This window comes from Triticum aestivum, chromosome 6A (genome assembly GCF_018294505.1).
Source record: "Triticum aestivum cultivar Chinese Spring chromosome 6A, IWGSC CS RefSeq v2.1, whole genome shotgun sequence".
Lineage (NCBI taxonomy): Eukaryota > Viridiplantae > Streptophyta > Magnoliopsida > Poales > Poaceae > Triticum > Triticum aestivum.
The window spans coordinates 614,494,961-614,512,918 of NC_057809.1; the positions used below are offsets into that span (position 1 = coordinate 614,494,961).

General features: G+C 43.2%; 1 protein-coding gene across 6 annotated transcripts; it reads right to left on the reverse strand.

Annotated features, from left to right (window-relative positions):
* Positions 1–2,895: 2,895 nt before the first annotated feature.
* LOC123129088 (lysine-specific histone demethylase 1 homolog 3) lies at positions 2,896–14,140 on the reverse strand. 6 transcript variants are annotated; one of them, XR_006463583.1, is made up of 12 exons: positions 12,130–14,140; positions 11,854–11,995; positions 9,280–11,547; positions 9,090–9,183; positions 8,360–8,826; positions 7,349–8,029; positions 6,990–7,064; positions 6,083–6,797; positions 4,667–5,562; positions 4,419–4,487; positions 4,138–4,303; positions 2,896–3,223 (listed from the first exon to the last, which is right to left on the reverse strand). XR_006463583.1 is itself a non-coding variant. In XM_044549240.1 (8 exons), exons 1-8 carry the CDS (start codon positions 13,893–13,895, stop codon positions 6,732–6,734), a joined length of 5,559 nt encoding a protein of 1,852 aa, XP_044405175.1. In that variant the 5' UTR covers positions 13,896–14,140; the 3' UTR covers positions 6,032–6,731. The 6 variants fall into 6 exon arrangements, 1 of the variants encoding a protein (XP_044405175.1); XR_006463585.1 differs by lacking the exon at positions 2,896–3,223 and having other exon boundaries at positions 3,925–4,303; positions 4,667–4,818; positions 5,478–5,562; positions 6,337–6,797; XR_006463582.1 differs by lacking the exon at positions 2,896–3,223 and having other exon boundaries at positions 3,925–4,303; positions 4,667–4,818; positions 5,478–5,562.
* Positions 14,141–17,958: the final 3,818 nt, after the last annotated feature.

Below are 17,958 nucleotides of genomic sequence, written 5' to 3' on the forward strand. Positions count from 1 at the left end.
TGGAACAGTTGTATACGGTGACTCCGCTGTTTGATACGATGATGATGCTCTGACGGAAAACCATACGCTGTCCCGACGGTACAGTTAAAATCTTAGATTTAAATATTTAGCACAGGGCGAGAGGGAGGGCATGTGCCCCCTTTACTACATTTTTTGTAGGGAAGGCCCCTTTATTACTACAAATATGAATTTGAAATATCGTAAGAAAGGTCCGTATATGGGCATGTGCAATCACCCTATGCGTTCGGTTTATTCGGTATGGTTTGGTTTATACGATTTTTCGGTTTGTACGGTATTAATACTTCGGTAAATACGGTATGAAATTAAAATACGATTTGGTTTTGGTATATACCAAATTATTTCGGCATGATTTCGGTATATACCATAAAAACCAAAGTTGACGCGAATTTAAAAATGACGTAATAATAATTTACAAATTTATTACTCAAAACACATACTATTTTACACAAATAGTATATAACTAAATATATAAGTATAGATGCATGCATTGATTCATGTGTTGATGGTTAATGGACGTGCTTAGCATTTTAAAAAGACAAAAATGACTATGTTACAAGAGAAATTTACGTGCTTAGTAGTGAATTTGACTCCTGTACAAGAAAATGACAACTTGTATGGTTGTTCATCTCAAGAAATATAATTTTATTTTTTATTTGATTTATTCGGTTAACTGTTCGGTTTTTCGATATACCATAAAAATCAAAGTTCAAATCGGTATGAAAAGTTCATACCATATGGAAACCATAAACCATAAAAACCATGAAATTGGTTCGGTTCGGTTGATTTTTGGTATGGTTTTTCGATTCGGTTTTCAAATGAACAGAGTGGGGTGCAACCTGTGTAATGGCACCGGAAAAAAAAAACTATGAAACAGGGCCTCATAGACTCCCGCCTACAAACCAATCGAGCTTCAGAGTTGTTGCAGTTTCACTAAGATCATATTTTTTATGTAGTGGACCCATATTTGGAAACTCTTTTTTGGTGGGTAGTATTCGAAAACTCTCTTTACTCGGAATAACAAGATAAAATCACTCAAGTTATGAGGATACGTTAGAGCAGAAAATAGATTGATGGTGTATCCGCATACTCGCTGGTTTGAAAACAAAAATACTTTTCTTTTCTACCCATGAGACTAAACTTTGATTCTGCATCAGGGCCCGAATTTCCGAGATACCGTGAGATATACCATGCTAAACTTGTTTTGTCTGTCTTGTGTAATACATATTTAGCACCACGTGACACATCTGGTAAGCAATCCAAACTAATTGCCATATTTGGCTCCACGTTATGATTCCATATTTAGCTTCATGTATCCTTGGGGCTTTACCCAGTCTGCTCGTTCTGCATCTGGTGGGAGACAGAGAGGCAAACGGAAAGCTCAAATTATTCTTGAAGATTTTTATTTATTCCAGATGTTTTCAGCCAGTAGATCTGATGTTTGGGACAGGGTCCATGCCAAAGCTAGAAAAACTAAAGCTTAATTATATTCGCATAGTTGAAGCCAACTCTTTGGGCTTTGGAATTGAAAACCTCCCTTGCCTCAATAGTGTCAAATGCATTGGTATTGAGGATGATGATGGCATTGTTGAAGCCGTGAAGACTGCCATGGAGAGAGGAGCCAGCACACATCCCAACCGCCCTGGTCTACTCTTTGAGATATGTTGAGTAAACAAGGCAATAACCGGGGAGTTGATGCATGTTTCTGAAGTTTAACAGTGTTAGCTCGATTCATCTCCATTTTATGATACACTAGAACATTGTATTCTCTCCGTTGGATAAGGTATTACTACTGTAGAAGGGTGGGTTGCTTCTGCTCCTTGTCCGGATGGCTGATTCTGAAGTTCAATACTAGTGTCTAGCACGATTCATTTCTCTTTTATGATACACCGGTTCACTGTATTCTCTCCGTCGCATAATGTACTATGGATAATGATTCAAAATTGTAGAATTGGTTAAGACTGCTACTGTACTGCATTTGTCTGTAATAATCAGTCGTCCGTGTCGATGGTTTGATATTATCGGGTGACCATTTCTAGCCATCATTCTCTTGTTGTGATGCTCTTTGCCAAGTCGTCATTCTGTAGCTCTAGTGGTAATACATTTTACATTTGCTCTTTTATCCACCTTTAGTCGCCATGCTCTTTGTTGGACTAAACACTTGATAAGCTCTGCTTCTTCTCATTAGTTCTCTCGATAATTTGGACGCTGTTATATATCGCCTGATTATGGTTGTTTACATCTTAGTATACGCCTGCCACCTGGTATGTATTACTGTCAATTAAACTCTTGACTTTACACTTCATCTGTTAATCATTTGCAGTGGCAACATACCAGATCAGTACTGGCCGATTGGGCACTTGAGTGACCAGATTAATTCCTGCAGTCTTTCTGAATGGGTAAAAACTGCCTTCGGTTAGAGATTAGTACACATGTGAGGTGTTGACAGTTGCATTCTTGGTTAGTAATTTCTGAAGTCATATGTGTGCACATGTTATAGGTTCCTGAACATTTTCTCAACGATTTGGATGCTGTTATATCTGATCGCAGTCTTTCAGGGTTCAATATACGACTGATATAGTATATATTGCTGTTAAAGTTTGATGTTAACAATCATCAATTGATTTGCAGTAGCAGATGAGCATGCTGGCTACTCTTCAGTTTCTGCTTGGGTAGCAGGCTGTAATGGATGTGTTTTGAGTTTCTGCTTGTTTCTACTAGGACAAGCACTGCCATTGCGAGAAAGCTAAGGAACAGCTGTGTAGGCTCAGACCCTTGGGAGTTTCTCTCGCTCTCCGTGTTTCTGTGGACACACACACACAGTGATGGCCGCTTCAGAGTTTTGAGAGAAGAAACTGAAAACAGAGGAGACACTAGTACAACGAATGCATGAACATTTACACAAGATTCAGTGGCCACACAAGTCTCCAAGATCGCTTCCTGAGCTCTGTGACTGTGAGTGCGTCGCAGATGCTTCGTTAGCAGACGTTGGGACACACAGCCACGCTCTCTTGTTGGATGGGCTCAAGAGATGCTGCTACTGCATGGCGGTGTTGGACATGCATAACCGGGGCTTCTGTTGTTTGCATCAGTATATGTCTTGTGGGTAAACAAGCCAAAAATCAGGAACATCGACAACAAGAAGCCAAATATCGCAATTAGTTTGTCTTGTGTAATCCATATTTAGCTTCCAAATGACTATATCCTGCCATAAGAAGACCAATAGGAGCTATACTTGAAATGGCAATCCATAAAAAAACACCAATGCTAAGATCGGCTAAAACAAAATGATATCCCAAAGGGATAACTAAAAAACTTAATAAAACTGATATGACTGCTAGAGGGTCCAATGCTAAATAAAAAAATATCTCCTCGGGATGGCAGAATATCTTCTTTAAAAAGTAGCTTAGTCCCATCTGCTATAGCTTGAAGCAGGGCCAGGGGGGCCAGCACCAGCATATTCAGGACCAATACGTTGTTGTATCAACGCAGATATTTCTCTTTCTAACCACACAATTACAAGTACCTCTATGCTATTCCCAAAAGGAGGGTCAAAGTGGGTAGAATCGATATCAGTCCATAGACAAGAAGCCAGAAGTGGTTTGCGCTAGCTTAACTCTATGTGAGATTTATTTCATCTTTTTGAAGGGCAACTCTATGTGAGATATATAAACCATCAAAGGAAAAGGAATATGTGAGAAAAGGCAGGCCTTATACAGGTCTTGTACTTAGGCTAGACCCAAGTGGGGTGGGCTTGTTTCCGACGGAGGCAACCGACATTTGTAGAACATTATTTCTATCGTACCTTCTTTGTCTAAAATAAAAATCTGCCACATTTCCAGTTACATATTTGCGTACCCAAAAATAAATACATACTTGTGTATTTGTGCCCCTCAAAAAACAATATTGTGTGTTTGTGGCTACAGCAGCACAAAACTGGTTAGACGTATAATAATCATGTCCTTTTCTGTTCTTGCAGTTCTTTTACCACAACAGAGCAATCTCTTCAGCTAAACAAGCACCCTATTTTTTCAAACATATCCACGGAACTCGGTAATTTTTCCCATAAAAGTTCGGTTTACAGGAGAGTAAAACTGAAAGGCACCAACATATACATACTTTGTACTCCATCCGAGGCCTCGTTTACTTTTCCACCAAGGCAGGGCGTGTGCTCCAGGTAGGCTCATCCTGCCATGGACAACGCTATGCACAGCTCCATCGCCTCCGTCCCAGCGTCCAGCGGCTCATCCAAGGTAATTCATTCAAGGTCTTGGGGCTGGGTTTTCTGCCATGGCACACATGCTCTGTGAGAATACTACTCTGTTCTAGGTCCACAAATGTCAGCTGCGCTAATGATAGAAGGGCTCAGGTTAAGAGGCCGGCAGAGTATTCGACATTACCTCTGTCTGGAATCCTCCTGATATGGATATGGATATGGATCATCACAGCAGAAGACAGCGTCTGAATTCCTGAAAGACAACAGCGACATCCAGATATCGATATCAGCGATCAAGGAAATACAAGTAGGCAGCAACACATGCTTGGATAAACTCATGGAAGGAAGGTGACAGCACTTGCAGAGTAATTCGAAATTGGAGGGTGGGCTTTGTACTCAATATTACATAACAGGGATGTGTCATGTGTGTACCTTGATGATTCGGCATCTCCATCGGAGGGGGCAGAAAAATAGGCCAGCAAAGTGAAGCCATCTCTTGTTGCTCCATGCCCGTGCTACAGGCAGCCAGGAAGCAGCGGCACAAGTTTGATGTGATGGCGCTGGAACCAGCAAAATATATTGTCCTGCAGAGGCATTGCCAGAGTAGGAGTCAAGTTATGCAGGAAAGAATGGTAGATAATTAAAAGCATTAATTAGATAGATATATATATATACACACACACACACACAAAAGGCACATGGAAAAATAGATATCGCATGGATATGGACAAAAAAGACAGGTATGACATGGCAGTAACTGAAGCATGGAAATACACAAAAACATAACAATAGAAAGAAAAGAAAAGAAAAAACATATCTGAACATGATACCCACTCTGCCATGACGTGAAAATACAGAGAAAAATCAAAGCTGCAACAACACAAAAAGATAGGCCAACGAGGTAAAGCCATCTATCTCAACTCGACACCCCAGCTACGGCCAGGGAGCAAGCAGCACAGGTTTCATGCAATGACACCGAGACCAGAGATAATTAAAAGCATTAATTGCATGTACAAAAAGGCAAGTATGACATTGAAATAAGTGACACGTGTAAATATACAAAAGGCAGGTATGACATGGAAGTAACTGAAGCATGGAAATAGGCAAAAACATAATAATGGGACGGAAAAAGACATATCTGAGCATGATACCAACTCTGCCATGGCGTGAGAATACAGAGAAAACTCGAAGCTGCGAAACAACACTAAAAGGATAGACCAACAAGGTGAAGCCATCTCTTAACTCGACACCCCTGCTACAGCCAGGGAGCGGCACAGGTTTCGTCCGATAACACCGAGACCAGAGGTCGCCGGTTCCAAAGTATTATCCTGCAGGGGTATTGTCAATGAGGCTATTGCACGAAAGAATGATCCATGAGTAAGCATTACATAGACAAAAACATGAACAAGTCATGCAGGAAAGAAAATGATTGATAACATGGAAAACAAAGACATGCTGATTACCACACCAAACATCTGGAGGAGAAAATAAGACAATAGCACAAAGTAAAAAACATGCTGCTGCACTCTCTCTAGGAAAGAAATGACAACAATGGGAAAGGCAACCATATTCGAACATGATGCCACTCTCACATGGCGTAGAAACACAGGCACAACTTACAAGTACCAGCTGGGAAACACAACATACATACATAGGGCAGAAAGAAACAAAATCCTCCCGGAAAAAGCGCAATGGAAAAAAGGCAAAAGCATAATAATGGCAAAATAAAAACATATATGACAGTAAAAATAAAGACAAAACTCAGCAAGAACCAGATGGGAAACAACACAACATTAGGGAGGAAAAAACAAAATCCTTTTGGAGGAAAATCATAACTTCTTTTGGCACCTTCTGGCACTTAGCAGTCATAAATGGTGACCAGTATAAGCAGCTGGGGGATATACAGAGGGCTGCAGCAACCTGCAGATGCCAACCATCTCCGCCAAACCGCGACGACTTTTAACACGACCGACTATGAGTTAGGTGATTGCTAGGAACAGGATACGGAGCTATGGTCTGTACAACAAACGGAAAAAAGATGGGGTCTAGTCTGGTGTCAGTTTTCTCTGAACAAACAACAACATGGGTTCTGCTACGCTGACCTAAAACTACTGTCCAGGGATACATTCGAGCCACCCTTGCATGTTGAGACCATGCGGAATGCTTGAATTCATCCCAGATCTTCATATGCCACTTCGGTACAAGCCATAGAGTTCAACTCATCACACAAGTTCACTGCATGCGCAGCCATGTTTGTCTGAGTGCACAGAGGTCTAGGAAGCCATTGCAACGATGATGATGATGATGGAGGTGATATCAACTTCAATACAAGGATGAATGTGTCAATCTGGTTCATGGTTCGGTTTTGCCCCCAAGGCTTGTGAAACCATGTCTGCTTCTTTTAGGTCCCATGGAGCCAATGCCTGATGAGCGACAGCATAGTCTGCAAGGTGAAATTTGCTTCTCCACATGTAACAGCTTCCTAGATATGTACATGCTATGATTTGGGGGCTGGAGCCACATGCCAATGCCTCTCGACCAACTTATCCACAAATGTTTGAATCTGCATTATTTGCAACACACCAAGGGTTAAAACTTATAAAGAAGCAACAGCAAGTTTTCTGCATTTAAAATAAACAAATATATTATACAGAAAATACTCCTTATCTGCCATTTAATTTGATTGATAGAAAACCCTGAAAAATCAGTAAGGTAGAGTCTGAAAAAACTTGCTACGGATTAATCTTGCACGCACCTTAGTTTTCCTTCTAAAATCAAGAAATTCATTGGCAGTCATCAGCTTCTCTCCCTCAGTGCATGCATCAATTATCTGTTGAGACCAGAGCAAGCATACAGCAGTCAGTACTATTACTTACACTACATGACCTAATGCACTATGCAGTAAATCGGAACAAGCAGAAAAAGGCTAATGGAAATAAGGCTAACAAAATAGAGCAACACAGATGGTATTACAAGGAAAACAAACATTCTAATGTATATATCTAGTTATCTACAGTTCAACACCCCTGACATTATTATAACCAAAAACATGAGGTAATTATTCAAGTTGATATTTCAAATACTATACCAGTTCAGAAAGGGTGTGTAAGATACCTTTGTGACAGCTTTCCGCATCATTGTCTTGTATGCCTCCCTGTCGATCTTTTTACTTTTGTACAGTGGCATCAGTAGTGTGCTAATGAAAGCTATCAGCCCCTGTTTTATATGTTCTACACCTCGGGATTGTCCTTCTGATGCAGGTTTGCTTTCCGCAACCTGCGAGGCAGAACTTTTGCATGTCTGCTTTTGGCTACCTGAACCTTCCTCCATGGGTATGCGTATCCGACTGTAGAATTCTTTATCTGCTTCCATTGCTTGTGCTTGCCACCTCTCAATGGCTATGGGATGTTTGACACCATCAATGGAGACTGCATCAGTATCAACCCATGCCCTAGTAAAACGACTGTCTACAGCTCCACTCTCTGCAGAATTGTCCTTAATATTAATTAGGCAGGCTTTCTCGTTTGAATAGCTCCTCTGGGTACAGTTATCAACAGTCATTTTCGAGCTGTCAACATCAGGACAATTGGCGTGCTCAGCTGATGAGTTCTTAGTTTTGCCATTCCTGGAATCAATCTCCGATATGCATTCAAGTCTCCCATGCTTGTCACTTGTCATTTTCTTTCTTGTATCAGATTCGTCCAAATGATGATCACGCCTTGCAAAATCTCCAAATGATGGTATCTTTGGGAGCTCCCGAGGCTTACTTATCACTGCCTCTGCGGATGCATATGCCTGCAAAGAAATGAAAAGTCTAAAAAATATGTACAGCAGCAACCAACAAGCCAATAAGATATACGACGGTATTCCATTTATATTTGTATTCATGCAGTTTTAAATGTACATTTCATTATATTGGACAGAAAAAGGTTTCCTTATCCTGGATCCACCATCAGAAAGTAGAAGTTCTGTATATGGCACTCTGAATTCTGTTTCAAACTACAACTGCTGAATACCTCATATTTTTATAATGACCAACATACGTATCTCCATCAATTACACTTGTATGATTTTATTTATAAGTTCAACATTCAGAAACTGAATAAGAAAGTGTTACTGACGAACCTGTGCAGCTGCTATGGCAGCAACTCGAGCAGCCTCCGCAGCAGCAAATACAGCAGCTTCTTCCTCAGACATAACCATGCCTTGATCAGCCTTGGGTTCCAGATCATGGTGTTGCTTCTGGGAACGAAGTGAGCAGCCATCAGATTTTGTAGCCATTATACTAGATAATTTCACAATCTTGTCAGGCTTCTTGCCAGTTCTGTGAGGTGAATGGCTCCCAGCAGATCTTACACGCTGTGCACCTGCTTCATTTGGCACATGCGAAGTGCGCATTCCTGAATGTAGATCCTTACTCCTAGTCTTGCTCGATTCAACTGATGGCAATCGGCGCAGCATTTTGAGAGCACCGTTGCTAGCCTTTTCTTTACGGAAAACTTCTATCCACATACTGACCAACTGGCGAGCTATGGCACGAATATCTCGACTAGTATGCACACAGACCTTTTCCTTTACAGTCCTCCCAATTCCTGTACAAAGTTCAGATTGAAGAGAATGAGGCATGTGCTCTATACTGACATTGCATAAATAAGCTCTATTCTCATTGGTGCCAACATTTGCTTCCTATTTTTCTTTTTAATAAGCTCTATTCTCATTGCCTAAACAGAAGCTATTGAGTAAAGTAACAAATCCCCCTCATCAAAACAGCCTAGCATCGGAGCAACGAGAAAGGGACCACACAGAGGAACAGGAATTATCTAACAAATAGTAAAGGGATTGGAGTGATGCATACCAGACAAGCGAACAGCTACCAGATCGGTCGAAACAAGCAAAAGCAAGCGTACACAATGCCGCAACAGTTGAGTTGCATTTTTTCCCAGTGAATCCTGCCAGAAATTAAATGCACGAGCCAAAGAGTTGAATGTAAGAGAAGCTATGTTTATCCTGCTGTAAATAATAAGTTTACTAGAGAATCAACTTACAAGTATCCAAGAGTTCAGTTTAGTTAGCCCTTCTTTAGACCCAGCGAATGATTTAAGAGCATCTGGAGGGAGTTTCAGTAGCTCCTTGGCCAAATGTAGGCGCCCTGGTGTAGTGTTCGCACTGAAAAACATTTCTTGCAGTACAGATTCCTTGCTAGCTACTGCATATGATGCATCAGATGAGTTTTTGCATAGAGCAGTTGACAGTTCACGTGCTTCAAGTCTATTTGACATGTCTCTGACTTCATTTCTTTCACTATCTGACTGCACCTGGTATGTTTGTAGAGCTTCCACCTCAGCCACATAATCCTTACCACTGTGTACCAAGTCAATAATCCGAACTGCTTCTCGAAGACCACTTAAAATTGCACCACCAACAGTATCTGGATGCTCTTTGCATGTTGCTTCCCCAGCAAAAAATAAACAGTTTGCAACTGGCCGTCCTATGATGTCATAATCTTGACCTGATGCTCCTACTGCAACATAAGAGTAAGCACCTCTACTAAAAGGATCAAGGCCCCAATTTGTGACAACTGATGCCACTGGATCTGGTACAGCAGCATCCGTAAAGAGCTTACGGAGAACCACCATAGCATGGCTAACATGAGCATCAGAACTGATACTCTGTCCATCTATAGCAGCCTTCCCAACAAGTAGAGCTATTATAACTGGTGCGCCGACTGTCTTTTTGAGATTCCAAAACATAAAGCATTGTCCCCTTAAATCTGTTTGTTCCGCAGTTGCACCAAAATAATCCACATTTTCATCCCAAAAGACCTCAGGAAACTCCAATACTATTTTATTTAGAACACCAAATCCAAGCCTGTCAATGGAAGATGTTTTCCAGTCCGGCAAGGAAGGAGAAAATTTGATTGCATGTGCTTTCAAGCACCCAAGAGGAACAGTGATCAACACAGCATCTCCCACAAATTCAGCTCCATTCGAAGTGGAAACTTTAACAGTTTTCCCATTGATGCCACTAGCATCTGACTCCTCAGGCCTGTACATTACTTCAGTTACAACATGATTTAACTGAACATCAAGTCCTTCTGCAAGGCTCTCAAGAACAGCGCCATAACCACCTTTAATCATGCAATGAGGTCCTCCGAACCCTCCATACACATCATCTTGGTTCCAGTACGGAAGAGAGACAGATTTGAGCATTGCAGCACAACCGTACTCTAAATGTGCAAAGTGCCAGTTCATAACTCTTCTTTCAAGAGGGCTGAGAACATCTATCTCACCATCCTCCCCACAATGAGCTATCTCCTTTTCTGTTGAAGCACTTTTGGAAATGTCTACACCTCCTCTATTGGACATACTTATTAACTGACCATCATGTCCCACAGAAGAAACAACATGGGATGCACGTTTCTTCCTAAGAGTATATTCCAACCCATCCTCAAGGGATAAACCCAGTGCACTTTCACCATTTTGTTCAAAAAGTTGTTCCATTTCATCAAGAAGGCCGTTGTATTCAGATTCCAACTCATCATCCAATTCATCGGGAACCTTGTTGCCAGTTACTACATCATAGAGAGGGCAAGCACTTTTCAGTACAGTCAGTTCAAGACCAAGCTGAGAACAAATCAAAGAGGATGGATCAGCCCTTCGTTCAGTTGCTATATCAGCCTCCACACCTGTAATAATGCTAGCACCCAAATCCACAGGAACTGAAAGCGATGTACGGTCTGTATAAACACGACCACCAATCCTATCACGTGCTTCAAGAACAGTGACAGCAAAACCTTGACGCTGCAAATGGCGTGCTGCAGTTAAACCGGCCGGACCAGCTCCCACAATGATTATCTTTTTGCAGCGCCCTCCAGATTCAACTTTATGATTTACCTCACAGTTGTTTCCAGGATGTTCGATAACAGCTGCTTCTGGTTTATCGAGACTGGGGCCTTCAGTGTTTCCAACTGAAGTAATATTGATCGGTGGTAGAAATGCATCTCCACCTTCAGTTGATACATCTAGATTCTTTTCTTCAGATGCCTGTTCTTTGGACTGTAAGTGAGGTATCAACTCTTGGGCATCGCAATGAGCGTCAGGGACATTATTTTCCTTCGATTCTTCTGTCAAAGGTCCCAAAGCACCATAATCATCATCTTTATTCTGGAGAGATACAGCAACAACGTCACCTTCAACCCTGACTTGCTCCATTTTAGGTAATTCATTTAACTTGGCTACTTCCACAACCTCGGAACAAGGAATTCCATGACCCTTTGTCGCCTTGGCTGATGCGATTCCAGCATTTATGTAACCCTATGAATTAATGAAATCAAGTGTTAGCATTTAGATGATTTTGGAATCTACCATATACCACATATAATAGCTAAAAACAACAATCTGGAACAAGGAAAAAAGATTAGTAGTAAACCGAGATCTAGAAACTGGTAAAAGGAACGAATAAAAGGTTCACATATTTCGACAGCTTATCCAGCAAGTCTTCAAGAAGGTACCATAAATGCAGCTAATGCCCAGCAATAGCTCACTACTGTAGTGAATCAAAATTAAGCATATCTATGTAAGTAATAACACAGATGTCACGAAGCAGGCAATGCAACTTACATTCTGATCTAAGAAACAGTACACGTCACGTATAAGTGTTTGACGTGGTGAATCATCTTCCATGGGAGCATTAGAAAGACCACAATCGGCAAGATCCAATAGATGTTTAACATCCTTGTTCCAGCAACTTAGGATCATGTTCCTGAAGTGAATACAGAAATCGTCAGTAACATGATGCAGGGTAAATCGCATAAAGCATGGTGAAGTCAATTTATTGTCATGAAAAGAAGCTAGGGCATGTAGCAAACATTAGAGGACAAAAAAAATCAAAAGTACCTGCACTCCAGGTAGTCCTTAAGGCCACCCTTCCGCTTCAGGACATCCTTGAATTTTATCTTTTCCATTGGAGAAACAGCCTCCGCCATTAGGCCAGCACTTACAGCAGCAACACCTTGATTCTCAAGAACTTCCAGCGCTTTAATTTTATCTTTTGGTTTGACAGATTGATCTGCAAAACCTGCTGAGGGGTTTGAGAACAGCCCCTGCTCATGCATCAGAGTTTCCCAATCATCATCTCCCTCATATGCCATGTCACCATGTTTACGTTTCCTAGTATTCCGTGTTAGGCGTTTCACCTTTGATGCATTCTCCATGTCCTCAAAATTGGATGGCGCTGCCACGTCAATGATATTGATTTCTTTTGCAGATGCTGCCATGTTATGAGAGGCACGTGAATCCTTGGCGGCACGGGACCCATGAACCCCATAAGCAGCTGGCTGATCTAAGCTTTCTTCTGTTGGCACAGCTGCATTTGGTTTGATATTGCCATATTTAACGTCGCCTGTACTACCTGCTTTATTGTCCAGCGAGGAATTAGACTGCACAGCGGTAGACCTTGCCAAGAGAAATTTATTTTTGCGCCGCCGCTGCTTCGACGACGCATCACTTTCTGCTATCTCAACTGGTTTAGCATCAGCACTAACCGAAGGCAACTCCTTCCTTCTAACAGGTTTCTTGGGGGCTTCTTTTGGTTTTCGACCAGGTTTCCTTTTGATGGTTGGTGCAGGTGGCTTATCTTGAGAAAAACCTGCATCGGCATTTATATCCTCTGCCAAGGTTTTGGAGCATGTCTGTGCATCAGAAACACCATCAGCGGATGCATTTGCTGCACTGTGAGATGCTTTTTCAGCAGGTTCTCCTCCTGAACAAGGATTTAAGGCAATGCAGTTATCAGCCCTTGCTGGAACTTCGACACAATGACTTGCCCCATCAGAAGAGTTTCTAGATCCACCCTCCACAACTCTGCTGGTTTCCACGTCTTGCAGAAGCGTCTCTCCCAGTGATAAACCATCATCTGCAGCCTCTTCTTTATCCACAGCCTCTTCTTTCTCATCGGGCTTCCTTTCCAAATCAGGGGGAGGCTCAGGGGCCGCCAATTCTCCAACGGGCACTTCTTCAACGGCTCGACGGGCGGCAGCCCTAGAACGCCTATCAGAATAAGCAGCCTTTGGCTTCGCCCTTGACCTCCTCCTGGGAGACCCATCGCCTGCCATTGCGTTGTCGTAATTCTCAGCGGCGAGGGCGGCCCTCATCTCCTCCATCTCCGCCTTGGTGCGCCGCCTCCGCCTCTTCTTGGTGCCCTTGGCAGTCTCATCCGAAGCCAGGCCACCAGATCCGCCATTGAGAGCCTCCTCTGCCTGCGAATCGGCAGCCTCCACGCCCTCTGCCTCCTCATCCTTCGAGGCCTGCTGCCGAGTCTTGCGGCCAGGCTTCCTGAAGAGCACCGACAGGGAGTCCCCCAACCCTAAATCACCGCCGGGACCTTTCAAGCCATCCCCCAACCCTAGATCACCACCGGGGGCTTTCAAGCCGTCCTCCCCAGGAACCACATTCGCGACGGCCTCCAGGTCGCCGCCCTCGTCGGCGACGCCCTCGCCCATGTCCTCGACATCGCCGCCGCCCGGCAGATCTTCCGGCCCGGCGGCGACGGCGACGGCCTCGCCGCCGTCGGGATCCGCAGGGGCGTCGACGGCGTCATCCTCGTCCTTGCCCTTCTTCAGCCGCTTCAGCTTCTTCCGTATGTTGGCCAGGGTGTCGTCCATCGGCCCTGATGCCACGCCCGCCCGCCGCGCCGGCTAGGGTTTGGGCCTCCAGGGCACGGGGCAGGGGACGGGCTCGCGAGGCGCGCCTGTGCCGACGGGGCACGGCGACCGGGGAAGGGGCGGCGGGCGGCGGTGGGGTGGGGTGGGAGGGGAGGGGAGCGGAGGCCGGTCGCCGCGCCGGAGGCCGCCGGCGGAGATGGGCTGGCTGGCGGTGTGGGTTTTGTGGCACGTTTGGTCGGTCGCCGCAGTACTATGTTGGCAGCAGTAAAGGGGGGGAATATTTTAGGGGTCTAGAAAATGGGTTTGCTGAAATACCAACGGCGCAGGGTGGAACCCTTCCCTGATCTGCGAATCCGGGCCGTCGAGACCCCCGCCGACGGCCCGGATTAGACGTGTGGTTGATGCCCGGTGCGGCCTCTAGTGGCGGAGAGGGACGTGTTTCGCTGCCGTCGTGCCTCCTCTCTCGCGTCGGAGGCGGGAGAAACGGTTTGCTGGGTAATCGTCGGACGACTAGGGTCTGCGAAGGGTGTTTCGCGCCAAAACTACAAACTAGTCGGTTTGTTGTGTCGTAAAGATACTGTTAAAGCCCGTTAATAAATAGGGATTATATGTGACTAGGCGGTAACGAAAAGGTAGGCCGAAGGTTACAACCATGAACGGACGTCCTCGATTTAAGACGGTACCCGACAAATCCTATTAACACCCAAGTTTTCATATGGGCCCTACCTGACAGACCCTAGAAACACGCCAAGTTTTCATATGGGCCCAGCGCTACATCGGCATGCTTGCTTTCTTCATGGCACAGTCGGATGTCAAAGCTTACTTTGCATACATGTATGAACAATTCGCAATACTACCACAGAGAAATCCAGAAGTCTCCATGTCTCATCTATATTCCGTCATACCCTTTCTTATTCTTCAATATAAAGCTTTGAGATTCACACTCGTTTCAAGGGATTTAGTGACTTGTGATCCGTCCTGTGATTTTCTTGGCTACCAGCCGCGCAAGGCAAAGCACGGAGGACACTCTTGTCATGGGGCTTTACTTTTTTTAACACTTTGGTGTTGGAATTATGCATCAGTAAACAAGTGATGTATCGGTACACACACAAACGGATGTTTTTGTCTTCATCGTGTATTTTGGGAAGTTTTCCTCACGAGTCAACAACAACATCATATTCATTTCGATGAAAATAAAGCCAATAAAGGAGGGTCATGGCTTGAGGGTTATTGGTTGAGAAGTGGCCATAATGTGCGGCTCATTGAATATTTGCAACACTACCACATTCACTTCAATGTGATAGAGCCAACAAAAGAAACATCATAGCCTTTGAATGCTCTAGATTGAGAGATGTTCATGATCTACGGCCTATCAAAGCTTTGCGACCCGCAACACCATATTCATTGCAACGCGATAAATGCCAACCAAAGAATATCATGGCGTTTGAATGCTCCAGATTGAGAAGTGATAATGGCGCGACCAAAACTTTCCAAACCACACCACTATATTCACTGTGATGAAATAAAGTCAAGAAAATAAACATCATGGCCTTTAAAGTTTCTGAATTGAGAAGTGCCCATGATGTGTGTGGCTTGTCAAAGTTTTGCTTCCCTTCGGCCTATCCCGTCAGAACACAAGATTGCGGTAAAAAAAGTGCAACTATTGAAAGTACTTCCCCTGTAAACAAATATAAGAGCGTTTAGATCACTATTTTAGTAATCTAAACGCTCTTATATTTCTTTTACGGAGGAAGTACATTGCATTTGCAAAACCTAACTACCACGATCCAAAGAGACGAAGACAAAACTACTCTACCACATTGATTTCAAATTGTGTAGAACCCACATATGTACTGTATAGATAAACAAAGATCGCTAGGCTAGTTTTTTCTAACAGGCATAACAAAAAAGAGCGGAAAGCACGAGGGGACATTGATCAAACAGGTAAATGATTGATTAAATTTGAATTCATAAGAGCCCGACTAATAACATAAGGCGTTGAATTATATGTGTACGATGAATTAGACGGTTTAGCGGAACATATTTGTGCTTTTATGTTTGAGTCCATTTTTCTTCTTCTTTTTGAGAAAAATGTCTGATTTATTTCTTTAGCAATTCATAAATGTTATTAAGACTTATTAGGAGAAAATTTATGACTCAGTGGGAAACTGAAACCGAAATATTAATTTATGGCTCGCTTTCCGGGCCGACCGATTTATTCGATATGACTAGTAAGAACTGGCTCACAAATAGCCCAGTTGCGTGCGACTGGTGGCAACTCATGGGCTCATCGTGGAGAGCTAAGGCCCCATGGGACCAGCACCCCAGAACAGCAACCGTCGCTGATAAAAAATAACATAGATAGGAAGGATCCAAACCGAAGACACACGAACGTAGACGAACAACGACGAGATCCGAGCAAATCCACCGAAGATAGATCTGTCAAAGACACACCTCCACGCCCACCAACGATGCTAGACGCACCGCCGGAACAGGGGCTAGGCGGGGAGACATTTATTCCATCTTCAGGGAGCCGCCGCCGTCTCGCCTTCCTAAGTAGGACACAAACCCTAACAAAATTGAAAAAAAAACCCACTAAAAACGGAGCCCTCCCCCCTCCCCGCCGACCCTTGCCAGGATCCACTGCGCCTCCATGGCCCTAGGGCCACCGGAGACGAGGCGGACCTGCGCCGGCGCCGGCGAGAGGCACGAACTCTAACTTTCTTTCTTGAAGGAGGAGGAGGAGGAGGCGGAGCCCTCACTCTAGGTACGTGAGGCTGACCTAGCGTACTACATGCTTCAAAGAAAAAAAACCTACCGTACTACATGGCCAACAATTCTTAACATCTATGAACTTTTTCCAATTTTCACGAATAAAAGTTTCTGAATTTGAGAAGAATTTCATGGATTTTGATAAAAAAATATTGATTTTGAAGATAAGTTCATCAGTTTGTAAAAAAGTTCATTAATTTTGAAAAAAATTCAGTTACTTTTAAAATGTTCATCAATTTTTTAAAAATCTCCAATTTTGAAAAAAAGGTTAACATTTTTTTAAAACCATTGATTTTGAAAAAAAACATCCATTTGAATAAAATTTGCAGATTTTCAAGAAAAAGTTCAAGAATTTGAAGAAAGATTTGAATTTACAAAAGGTTCATGCATTTAAAAAAGGAAAATAAAGAAGAACAAGAAAAAGAAAATAAAAAAACAGAATAAGAACTGCCCAGAAAACCAACTAGTGATCTCCGAACAGAAGAAAGAAGAAAAAAGAAAAAAGAAAAAAGGTAAATGAACCGGCCCAGCGTGACGGGTGAGGGCGTCAAATAGGAGTTGGCCTCATCGTGAGATGACACTGGCTTGGCTCGGCCTGTTTTTGAACCGGGCTGAAATCTCAGCAGGCTATTGGTCTATTCTACTGTATCAACGATATTATCATGTCTCAAAAAAAAATCACCGATATTATCATCAATCAGCTGCTCACTCACACACACTCTTCCATCCAAAAAGAAAAGGAAAAACTCACACTTCTCTCTAAAAAAACTACTCGCTCGCAATCTCCTTCGAAAACAAAATTATGCTCAGACTCTCATGTTTATTATTTATTTGTTACCTAAACGTCCACTCCACATATTTTAATTTTGATCGCCATCCATCTAGAAAAATAAAATAAAACCGTCCTTTTTCTGCTTTCAGAATTTCCTTTTTAGACTGTATATTTGTCTTTTCAAGGGCTGAACTGAAGTCTTTTTTTTTGCGGGAAAAAAAGCTGAAGTCTGGATTTGATGTGCAGGAGCAGGAGCATGTGCCTGATTGGCTTTACAGTACGTGTTGATAAGCACTCTAGCTCCATCTGAGAGAGACCTCCCACCAAATTTGCGCTGCGATCCACTACTTATCACAGCATAGAAACAACAGTCAAGTGGTCTCATCCACCCACGCATACTATATGCTGCCCATGGGTGGCAAATAGAGCGCGGCAATATATCAATTCACGAGAGGTGGAATGAAATCTCACCCGTGCAGCGCGGTGTCCATGGGCCAGACGAGCCACAATGAGTTTATA

Bases quoted from the DNA above. Each gene is read 5' to 3' on its own strand.
- LOC123129088 (XM_044549240.1), bottom strand. From the start codon at position 13,895: ATGGACGACACCCTGGCCAACATACGGAAGAAGCTGAAGCGGCTGAAG. The intron at 11,548-11,853 runs GTAAGTTGCATT...ATTAATTCATAG, and splicing joins ACTGTTTCTTAGATCAGAAT to GGTTACATAAATGCTGGAAT. The intron at 9,184-9,279 runs GTAAGTTGATTC...AATTTCTGGCAG, and splicing joins AACTGAACTCTTGGATACTT to GATTCACTGGGAAAAAATGC.